Source organism: Zootermopsis nevadensis, unplaced genomic scaffold (assembly GCF_977971745.1).
Source record: "Zootermopsis nevadensis isolate Lab colony 2312 unplaced genomic scaffold, Znev_1.0 Znev_ptg000001l, whole genome shotgun sequence".
Classification (NCBI taxonomy): Eukaryota; Metazoa; Arthropoda; class Insecta; order Blattodea; family Termopsidae; genus Zootermopsis; species Zootermopsis nevadensis.
The window spans coordinates 12044272-12056307 of NW_028259133.1; the positions used below are offsets into that span (position 1 = coordinate 12044272).

General features: G+C 38.8%; 1 protein-coding gene across 11 annotated transcripts in view; it reads left to right on the top strand.

Annotated features, from left to right (window-relative positions):
• Positions 1–12036, top strand: part of LOC110829924 (uncharacterized) — a 79101-nt gene that overhangs the window by 46957 nt on the left and 20108 nt on the right. For 4 of the 11 annotated variants that reach the window (XM_087342894.1, XM_087342895.1, XM_087342899.1 and 1 more), the window contains exons 2-3: positions 3634–3865; positions 11599–11833. In XM_087342894.1, the coding sequence (XP_087199020.1) occupies positions 3790–3865; positions 11599–11833 (311 nt within the window). In that variant the 5' untranslated portion in view covers positions 3634–3789. Of the gene's footprint in view, positions 1–3633; positions 3920–3998; positions 4036–11598; positions 11834–12036 lie in introns of those variants that run through there. The other 7 variants (XM_087342913.1, XM_087342892.1, XM_087342893.1 and 4 more) reach the window with 4 other exon arrangements.

A 12036-nucleotide genomic window follows, 5' to 3' on the forward strand; every position in this document is an offset into this window, starting at 1 on the left:
CTTGTTAGGCTATTTGTTTTAGTTTTGTATTTATTGTCTTTGCATTTAATACTAACAAGAGAATAGTATATGTAACAACTGTTTCTAAAAGGGAAAGGCAGAGGTGTTCTTTTGCTTAATTAAGCACTATATTGTGAAGATATATGGAGGATTGGAGGTACTGCTCTACTCATTCTTAAACTCGGCAGTAAATGACAGTGAGTGGCCAACTTCACGTTCTAGCTTGTTTACCCTCAGGGAGAAAGTGGCAGGTATCCATTAGTATCGCTTCAAAACGTAGTGTTAATCACATAATTATTGTTAGGTTGATAAAATAAACAGTGAAACCGGCGGGGCATTTACGGCGCAGAGAGAGACGAGAAAACATAAAAATTTTGGTCCTAAACCTTAAAGGAAGCTGACCGTTTCACGTATTTTGTATTAAAACGTGTTTTGTATAGGGCGTGAAGATATATAGACTGAATTAAATATTTTAAGATTTTGGATTAAAGATACTCAGATTAGGGACCAATGGCAAACGTCTATTAAAACGGTAATGAACGTTTTGGTTCCTTTAAACGCGGGTGGTGCTGCTGCTGCTCAAGAAAGGTTTTGTGAAATAATAACAGCAGTAGCAACGCTTGTAGACTTCGTGTAAGATTAAAAATGGGGTTCACGTTGCCTTAAAGTGACACGGAATACACAAAGATGGCGAACTTGTAAGAAAGGAACTCTTGATTGCGTTAAATTGAGATCAGAGAACTGGCTTTTTGCTAGTTTAAGTCAGCGCTCTGATGTAAACGCTAAAATTATTCAGCATTACTGTGTGTGAAGTATACATATGATATAGACTCGGCCATAAAAGCATGCTAAATTACATTTGATTGCTGTTACAGGGAACCTACAGCGTAATTTTATAAAATTACATGAAATTGGCACATCTCTGTAAGATAGGCACATCTGTAAATTGGTGTTCTGCGTATAAGGATTGTTAGTTTGAATGCAAAGAATTAAGTAAAAGTGTTTGTCATAGTAAGAAGCAGGGATAAGCTTGTACCTTCTGATTGTTCAAGTTTATAGTCTTTACTATTTACGTAATAAAGAGCTGGTTTATTCATATACTATAAAGACGCCGTCAGTGTGAAATTGTACCGTAGACTTAACTTGCTTTTGTTTTCATTCATTATTGTTGCCTCAAGATGAGAAGCTGACATTGAATTAACATTTTAAAATTTAACATTGGTCAATTTTGCGAGGGTAGTTTATTTTCAGTTTTTTTATCTTTGCGTTTCGATTTATCATCTTTGTGTCCTAAAAGATTTCGAGTTTGGACCTTTCAATGTTGTGTAAAGTTAGGTTTAAACAAAATATGAGATACGAGGTTTTCACTTCAGTGAAAATGTCGATGTCTGTCTTCTGGATTGGAACACCGTGTGGTTTCAACGTTTCGGAGACATATACTGTCTCCATTTTCAGGAGAGGCAGTGCGTTTATCCGAGAAGTTGGTAACTGCCTCCAAGTTTGCATGGCGTCATAACCCAGAAGACAGACCTGGACAGTATTGTAAATGTTTTGACATTTTGTTGAAAAGGTTAAGAATCCGTTCTTCCTCTGATAGTTCTGCTTCACTAAAACATGGAAATTATATATTTATTGTTTCACCTATAACACAGTACCAAAGATACAGTCTATTTGATACGATCCTGGACCAGTTCCAACCACGTTCCATCCTCACAGTGCACCTGCCTAAGACTGAACATGATTTTTATCAGTTCTTCAGAAATCACCGTCTGAGTAGACACTGTTTAATAACCACAGTCACAAGCTACTTGTTTCTTTATGGATCCATAAGATTTTTAGAGCAGGGGTAACATGTACACTAATGAAATAACATTTTTTAAGTCGACAGTAATCTACGTCACGTGAAGTTATTTCAGACACGCCAGCTCTTTATATCAGTTCATTATGTTTTCCTTCTTATACCTCTGATTCCCAAAGGGGTATTTACAAAGTACGAGTAGGAGGATTGCTAAATGAAGAGTCATTGTCTCCAAAACAAACAGAACGAGTTTCTCCTTGACACTATACTCAATCATCTACCCACTTCTCCATGTATCATGTCATTAGTCACAACCTGTACTATCGGCTTCCACTGAACGCCGAGGCAGAGTGCCTTGCACTCCTGCTTCGTATTCGGGAGGTACAGGCTTGAGACTGACTGTCCTGCGTGAGATTTTTCGTGGTTTTCCTAAGTCCTTACAGGAAAGTACAGGAATAGTACAACAGATTAATGCAAGGCAGCTTCCATCCATATCATTTCGACATCGTTATTAATTAATCATCCTAAAATTCGACGCTCTATAGTCCTATCTACTGACAGCGTCATTAAATAAACAAACAAAATACTGGCTTCCGCCTTGGCTACATATTCCCCTCTCCTCATACACGCATGCACGCAGTCTGGTCCCTTCAAATCCTCATCGAACCCCTGGATTATTGACCTCTCCCGATTTCACTTCCTTGGACGTGCGTGCTCTTTTCTTTCACTCTATCCCGTTCAATACGAAACACCGCGCAGATGCAAGAGCGATTTGCCAGCCCCCATGCGCGCTTGGCAACAGCTTCAGAAACTGTTCTTGCTTTTATGTTTCAAGGGGAAGTCCTTCCTGTAAAAATTCCACCACAACAAAAATTAAGAGTAACGTACTGTTTTATATGAAACATTAATTGTATCTGTTGTTTTATATTGATCTGAAACTTGGTCTTTTGCATTTCGTAAAGACCACACCCTGAGAATATTTGAGAGCAGGGGCCATGAGAATGTTTTGACCTCACATAGTTCATGTCGTCATACTAAATTTAGTATCAAACGAAAGATCAGTAATAAGCCATTGTTATCTGTGTTGGTTGAAAAACATGATTTTGTAACAATTAATTATTATTTTAGAAATTTATGAAAAGACCAGGTGTAACCATGCTCGGTGCAGCTGCTATAAACGGTTGATCAACCCTCTGAAGAAGAAATTCGTTTTTATAATGTATACAAATGTACTTCCTACTTCAAAGCAACCTATTAGAAATGTCAGTTGCGAAATATCGTGGAGGGAAATAATAGTTGTTACTTCTGAGAGTCAAATGAAATCACTATACTATAGGAAAAATACAGATTTACTGATTGTTAAAGCAATTGGTATATACTGTTTAATTTACCACTGTGTTTTAAAGAGTTTGAGGATGGCGGAGTATAACGAATTATACGGGAGGCCTTTATTAAAATTCGCATTTTTCTCCACGAGTGACAGAGGTCAAGATTGAGTTTAAAATCCAACCCGAAGTGTAACAATGATATGGGCGGACAAGATTGAAATCGGACACCTGAACATGTAGGGTGGACACTGTTTAAATTAGTGCGCATTTGACAGGTTCGTGACCAAGCGGCCATCTTTCTGTGCCTGTAAAATGTTGGGCTTGGTTCTTGAATATTTCGAGTTGAACGTAGGCTGACTGAAATAAATACCGAGGAAGTACTCAAAATTGACACTAGACAGTATTCAACATTGAAACCCACCTTATAAATTGTGACTGAAACGAAAGATGGTGTGATTGTATTAAAGAATGAGTGGATAAATATTATATCTACATTAATGCTTGCAGCAACATGAAGAACATTGCGCCATGGAGTAAACTTGATATCAGAATATATTATCTACAAGAAATGTGCAAAAAGTGAAATATTACGAACCCAGTTATAATCAGCTGGGATGTGAACTGCTAAGTGTCGACCTTGGGGTGGTCTTGACCCTTTAAGAGATGAGACTTATCAGGGTAAGACAACATGTTGGAAGCATCATCGAGCAGTCAGCAGGGTCACATCTGCCAGTCAGAGGTACGGTCGGCGGCTTCCAGTTGTGTTCTGTCTCTCTGTTTTACTGAACAGGTAGTATGTATGCTCGTTTGTATGTAACTGTAGCTATATGATCGCACGTGAGAACTTGTGTGGGTCAAGGAGGGATTAGTATTCTTTCACTTTACCAATGGCTACCGATTCCTTTTGGGGTAAGTGCCCTTCTTTACGTTGCAGCATATAAAAGTAATTATTTACGTCAGTGTTCTAAACAGGCAGTAGCACTAGAAATCCTCAAAAAGTGTTTGTTTATTTATTTGTGCCTTAATTTCTTCTTTGTTACTTTCTTTCTTTCTTTCCACCTTTGCTTGTTTGTTTCCTTCCTTGCATTTAATGTCCTGTGAAACTGATCACCCATCTAGCATCAAAGTCGAGAATACATGAAACTACACCTTCACGTTCCTACACACTGATATTTAGATATTTATGTACTTGTTTCTAAGCAATTGTGAAAATTCATTTCGATGTCGACTTATGCAAGAACATGACTTATTACAAGGTCACATTTATCCTAGGCTGTGTCGCTTGTTCACTTTAAAACCATTTTTATGAACTAACACAGTAATTACGACAGACTGTGACGTAAATGACAGTTTACATGCTGTTGTGAAACTGCTGTGGCATAATATAGGAATTTTAGTTTGAATGTTTAGAATTTTATTAGAATGTTTCGTGACCTGGCCCCAAAGGTCTTTATGTCGAGATTTCCACAGTTTTGTAACAAGGGACCACTCGAAACGATCATACTTGAAATCACAGTCATAATTACAGAAAAAATATAATTATAATTACGAAACCGAACGCGACTAAGTGGATGACAATATTTATTCTTATTCAGGGCTGCCCTGACAAGTTTTTTTTTGTAGATTTCCTCGTCTTTCCAGGAAAATTCCGTTCAGTTCCTTCAATTAGGTCATGACAGTTTCGTATATCCTTTCCATTTAATTAATTATTGACCGCTGTGTAGTGTACAACATAGGCCTAACTATGAAAATAAGTGTGCATATTTAGGATGAATGGGAAGGCATGGATTTGAGTGTTGTACAAAATGTGTGGGAGCTGTCATCATGGTGACTAATCCCATGTGATAACAAGTCTGGTCTTGGCCACGTCGTGCTGAAAACATTTGTCTCAGGTTTCAGTTCTGGACGGCATTTCAAGTCGCACGATCGAATCCGTAGTCAAAAGCATTTTGAATGAGTTTTAGAATCAGTAGTAAGTTCCTAGAACTGTGACGTCACCCACACGCTAAGTTGTTTGCCCATATCTGTACAATGAAGAATGCTGTCCGACTGTTTAGAAGTCCTTCCTGTGATCAACTACTGAACGAAGGAAGTTAGAAATTGTGTTCCACAGGCGTGCTTGTCTTTGCCGTAGCTTGTTCCAGTAGACTGCTATGCTAGATTGTTTTGTACTTGTGTCTGGATGACGTAGTTTATTGTCTTGTGACAGATGACAAACATCCTCTTGATTACTGGCTGGGTAGTGATTTATTACGAATGTGAATTATGTCAGATGATGGGTCAATGGTATTCAGTCTACACAATTAGCAACCCTTATTTCCTTGCAATTCAAAATAGGTCTGTTGTTTACTTCTACATAATTGACCAAAGGTTGTGTGCTTTTGTCAGGTTTTGTAATACATAAAATCGGTCTGTCAACGGCTTTGTGGTGAGTCTGTCTGTCTGTCTGTCTCTCTCTCTCGATTTAAAATGAATATGGTATTGGGGCCTATTCATTAATCGTTGTCTGGCAAATTTCATTTTGATAGACTGTGTTCAGAATTTTAGCTGCCACTGATATCGGAATATCAGTTACGTAGGCATCGACAAATTAAAATAATCCGTAAACCCAAGTCTTCTTACCAAATCTTACCAAATTTTAGGAAAAAATACCGAACGCTCAACGAAACAGATTTTTGTACACCCAGTTGGACATATTCCAGGTCTGCCCCAGGTTCATAGCACATAGAATACTTCTGATAGCTGTAATGCACGATATTGCAAATCTACTTGCTGCAAGACGTGTGTAATTATAATTTAGTAATTAAAATTAATATAGACGTGCCATTCGTGTGTGGTCATATTGATTGCGTTTCTCTCTGGAAATTCTTCCAGCACTGGACGCGGATTATCCCCGAAAACCAACCACGAAAACACAAAGGCACGTTATACCTAACCTAACCTGCCCTGCATACACGGAGTACTGACAATAGATCAAATTACCATGAAATCCCCTGCCTTTTATGAATTCTGAACGCTTGTTACCGTATACATAGGGGCCCGTTACTGCATCTTATCCTGAGCCAGTTCAGTCCACATCCTGAAATTATTTATCTAAGCTTGGATTTAATATTATCTTTCCATCCATGATTGATTCCTAAGTTAGCTTGTTCCCTTCATGTTTTCCTCTTATTTCTTACCGTCTTTCCCTTGTAAGTATTTTTGTGGGGGGGGGGGTGCCTTCTCCTTTCGTTATATATCCCACCCAACTGAGTGTATGCACCATTTTATTTTCAAATTGAATGGACGTTTAACCAAAACTCTGATTTATAATAACAGCTGTATGTTCACAGTAATACAATAGTGATATCAAAACTCTTTAGTAATTTCCGGCATACTGAATCAAGGTCGACTTGGAAAGTTTGCGGAGACTACCGTTAGTACGCGTAAATCGCACCTAACGGGGCGTGATGTCACAACTATCAAGTATCGACTTATTTTTATCTCCAACCTCCGCTCCACCACAAAAACGGTTCTGAGAACACGTTTTCACTGAATCATAATAAATGTGATTCTAAACATTTTCGATATTTGGAGCAGAAAGAAAACATTTTTACTGTTTGGCAGTCGATCTCAGCACTAAATACAGTCCACGACTGTAATCTTGAGACTTGAGAGGTGAGGAAGTGGGGTCCCTTTAACGCTATGGACTTCCTGCATTCCTTGCAAGTCTCAAGATTACAGTCGTGGACATCTTTAAACCGGAGCTCGTTACTTAACACGGCCAATCCCCGTAATACCAGTCTTAATGTTATCGTACCGTCTCTACAGTACAAAATAAAAACGATGCTAGAAGATGATTTGAAACTTTCACGGTGACTGAATTAAGGGAAGTCTTTTTGGACGATCAGCCGTGTGAGAATGGAGAATGTCTTGTCTTCTGGGCCGTAGCTCGTTGCGGTCTGGTAAAAGTTAAAAAGGGACGACCTGATGATGGAAGCAGAAGGACCTCTGAAACGTTGGTAAACTTCTACCATATTACACGGCGCTATAACCCAGAAGATAGCCATCTTCTTACTCACCGCCGTCAGAACCTCAAATCCCACGTTGGAGAAATGAGTTTGTTCCTCTTCCAATAGCACGGATCCTGACTCAATTCTCCCACGGCTGATCGCCCAAAAAGACTTCATCAACAGATTTACACATTTCTCGCGTTCGTTCCCATGCTCCGTCTCGTATGCCGTCACAAAAGTGGACGGTTTTAATGCGATCAACTGGGACCATGGGCTCCAGAGGTTCGCTGTCGGTAGAGTAGCTGTCTGTACACACCGGTAACGCTCACCCCCGAATCTTTTCAGTACGATCACAAGCCCGAGAAGTCTTGACGCATCTTGAAACGTTTTGCGACAACTTCCTTCGTAGCCTAGATCTGCTGTTTTATTATTGCCGAGACTCGTGATTCGTTATCGCCTTATCCACTGCGAAGCCTTGCAGCCACAAGAACAGGCCGGAGTGAGACCATGTGACGATGATCTGTTCGTCAGCAGCTCAGTGTCTCGAATCTGATAGAATAAATGTATCATTTGAAACGTCTGTCACTGCATACATATTTGCGTTGTCTTCTTTTTTACTTGCGTCAGTAAAGAACGGCAGTGCGATAAGTGTGACCAAGAAAGAAATATTTAAAATTTACGTGAAACTAATAAGCGAGGTGGGTGTTTAAAAAACAGTTTTATTACCGATTGTCGTTTTCCAGTGATTAATATTATTATGGATCTGAAAATTAGAAAAAGCTACTGTTGGGTTTTTACTTCAAACGGAGTCGTTTTTGGCCGTAACATATTCGACGTTTCTTATCATAAGATGGTACTCAAATCAGGTTACGTTCACTTGTTCCAACGAAAGTCTGACTTTGTTATCTTAATAATAAAAAATAATAACAAAACCAGCAGCAGCCCAGTTTTCTCTCCTATCACAAATCGTACGTCCATTTTATTCCAATACAAATTCATTCTTGGCGTTTCTGCTGTCGTAGTGACAGGTTGTGCTTTAATTGGTAATGCTGGTCTTGTAAGTCTAAGTCAGTAGATAAGTGCTTAAAACCACTATTCCGCTATACGTTATAGCGCTGTTGCCACATAAGCAACAGTTAATGTCGATCGTAGTTTTCCTAAATGTCACGTTCAACACCGCATTCAGTAACGTTAAAATTTCAACTTACTACATGGTATATTTACTTTTATTTTTGTTTAAAATATGTTCCGACGTTCAGGGGTGATCACATAGTCGCAGGCTAATAACAGTTATCACCAAGAAACGCTGAGAGCGAAATTAGACAAAGATTTTTTGTTCTCGTTCTGAGATTTGAGATTCTTTTCGTGGCGAGTATTGATGATGACTGTCTTGTGGGTTGTTACGACCGTTTCAGAAGAAAGAGAGCATTTAACTTGCTTATCAGAATACATTCTTTCACGAAATACATAAATTTACCTCTCGCATCATTATAAACACTATGGTATCTACAAATTTCCGGCCACATTGGCACTTAGCAGCCTCGGTTAGCCCACATATCTTCGCGGTTCAGGACATAATTCAGACTCCCGGCTTAGACCTACCACACTTACTTACTCTTCGTTGTAATTTCATCTGTCATCCAGCACGAAGTTTCTTAAAATGAAACTTATTTCAGTTATGAGACAGGCTGAAACTCGCCTGAATAGTATTTTAAAATGTAGTTGATAAAGAAAGCGTAATGTTTTTTCATTACAAATATAGGTGAACTGGTTAATGCCGTAAGTCATCAGTACATTCCATGGGCAAAATTCAAAATTACTGATTGTTAAATTATGTGGTATATATAGTTACCCCGGGGTTTAAAGTGTAAAAATAATTTATCTGTAATTTAGTACTTATGAGGATGATCTAGCGCAACGTTGTAAACTTCATTTTGTGTCCCATTTTTATGATGATTTTTCTAGCTTCCGGCAGCGACGAAGTGAGGTTAGGTGAATAAAACAGCAAGCGCTTTACAATTACAATGCTTATATTGCCAAGTCATTAGCTGCCGAATTTCCATGCCTAGTAGCGTCCTAGAAATTTTGTTAGAAGTCGCGAGTTATGTACTTCTCGATTGTGACAACCTTCTCTCGTTGACAGTGGTTTTTAATGGGAAACAGCTTACTCAGTTGGACACGCACAGTACTATAACACTTTTTACTGTCTGAAAACAAGTCGTCGGTTTGTGATTTTGCGTTTCTGATCTTTGTACTAGCTGCGAACAGTGTCCATTTAGATTAAAAATATAAAGTACGTCATATTTTACAATCAGTATGCACTGAAATGCGATGTCGAGAACCACTTGAATCTGAATTCGGCTTTACAAAGAAATAACGTTTTCAGGTAATCGGATGGAACCTTTTGATTCCTGAGTTCTTTATGTTGGAAGTGAAACCCCTGATAACCAGACTTCTGGAATTGTGCGACCGGAAGTGAAAACGTTACATCACACTACACGTCATTAGTGACGTCACAACCACAATGATCACGGCGTGATCGGATTGTGGCACCAATGTCTCGCATGAGTAACGACGTGTACCGCTGCTTTCAAACTCAGCGCTTCAACTGTTTTGTGTGGAAGAGGTTGGACGATGACAGCAACGTACCCAGAGTTTTGTTAAGATGGAGCTTAAGGCCGCGATATATGAGACGTAGAACATGTCAAGGGACAGCGTAACTCTTTAAAACCGAGCCGTACTATCTGATTTATCAGTCTTGACCGCTGAATTTTGTATTCATGGGTTCTTTATGATTCTTCGGTGTCAACAGGGATTATTTCCTCAAACAGAAATTACCAGTTGACCTTTGTAACGAGGAAGTGTGGTGCTGTCTTTGACGTACGGATTTATATTATAAATATTATTTAGTGTAGACTTACAACTAAAAATTGGGCTGTTTCGTTGTTCAAACCGTATGAAATTTAACAAAACAACATGAAAACTACTGTGTAATTAATAACTGAAATTTGAAAGCTAACAAACAACGTCTTTATATTAAACTTTGTTTTCCGTTTTCATGTAAATACCAACCACAATATTAAGTTGAAGAAACAGTTTCTTTATTGACCACGACAAAGATATGGAATGGCAATGCAGATCGCGATAATGAAAAGGTTACCGACCCCTGACGTACAGTATTAAAACGCAGTACAACTGATAACACCCCGCCAGAAAATATGAATAACAGTAAGTGCATAACTCCAACAATATAGTCTTTGAATTTCGTGCCATAACAGTGGATGTGGCGTCTTTTTCTAGTCACGAAGTTAGGGCAGTTGATGATGACCTGTTTTGGCCTCAAGGTTGTATGCGTTTGGTGTTCTTTTTAATGGCCGCCAAGGTCTTCGATTTTCTGCAGATCAATATGTAGCTGAATGTATACAAACGTTTTGTAGTCTGAGCGTAAAATGGGACTCGTGACACATTCGTCGCCCTCTCTCGTAACCCCGTCTCCCCTCTCTCATCGACTAAGAGCGGTCGTGTGCTTTAAGAAAACTATTTCAGGTCTGGAACGGTAGAAGTAGAATCTGATTATTGGCTCTTTGTACCCCAGTCACCAATTCTGCTGGGCGGAAGGCAGAAAACTATTTCTGCCTGTGCCCCATTTTTACGCTATACGGTCATCGAGTCGTTCAGGTGGGCTACGATTCAGTTCAAAAGAAAACGATGAATTGTGCAATGGTCCGTTTCTTGCTGCTGTGGTGAAGTTTAATAGAAAGTTTTTGTTTGTCAGATACTGATTTAGACCCATGACCTGTCTTCACATTCAAATTGGTACTTTTATTTTCTATAGATGCCCGCGCGTGTGCAGTTCATGTATTTTTAGTGCCGTTAAACACGTCCACCGCGCAGTTGGAGAATAGTTTCCTTTCTGAGCTGTCATGTGGTAAAGTTCATTACGTCTAGGATTGACAGTAATAAATCAAAATTAAATTTAGGAGGAAATTAAAGCAGATTCAGGAAATCAGTTTAGTTAAGAATCTTGAAATGGAATAGATTAAATTTAAATTTTCTGATCTCTTTGAATCCAAAGGTTAATCGCCGTGTTTACAAAAACTTGCCACTGGATCCTGTCATAAGTCAGATGAATCCAGCCCTATGGTATTTCTTGAAGATGTACTTTAATATTATCTTCCTATCCATCCTAAATCTTCCAAGTGCTTTCTTCCCTTCAGCATTTTGCCAACCAAAAATTTGTATGCATTTCTTATATTTCCCAAACGTGCTACTTGCCTTTTCCATCTCATCCACATTGATTTGATTAATCTGATAATATTGATGAAGAGTAAAAACTGCGAAACTTACGAAGATGTCTCTTAATCCTCTTTTCATGCCCTGTCTTATTTTCATTATTCTCTGCACCCTTTCCATCGTGGATATATAAATTGCATACATATTTCTTCTAACATAATTATGATCTTATACTTGACTGTTAAAGGTTTTCAACCCAACAGCCACCAGAGAGGAATGAGCGAGGAGACCTCTAAAGTAAAAACTGGTGGAGTCCACAGCCCCGAATCCGACTGCAACTCAAACCACACCAGCAACATTGTTGCTGCAGCCGACAAAAATGGCGAGACAACCACAACTTCAAGTTTCATCAGCAATGCTTCTTCACAGGATGTGGACTTCATTCAGGACAACTCTGATTATCAGTGGTTTCTTGAATATGGGTAAGGTGTTGGATATTAATTAGCTTATATACTTATAACTGCTATTGAAATGACTGTATATTAATCCTGGTATTCTCAGGGTATGAATCAGCATGACAACTGTGCAAACTTACAAGATGGGAGTGTCAACATGTCACGTCATCTAGGGACCTAACATTTTGCATTTGTTGAGTTTTCATTTTAAGAATTTGAATATTTTACAG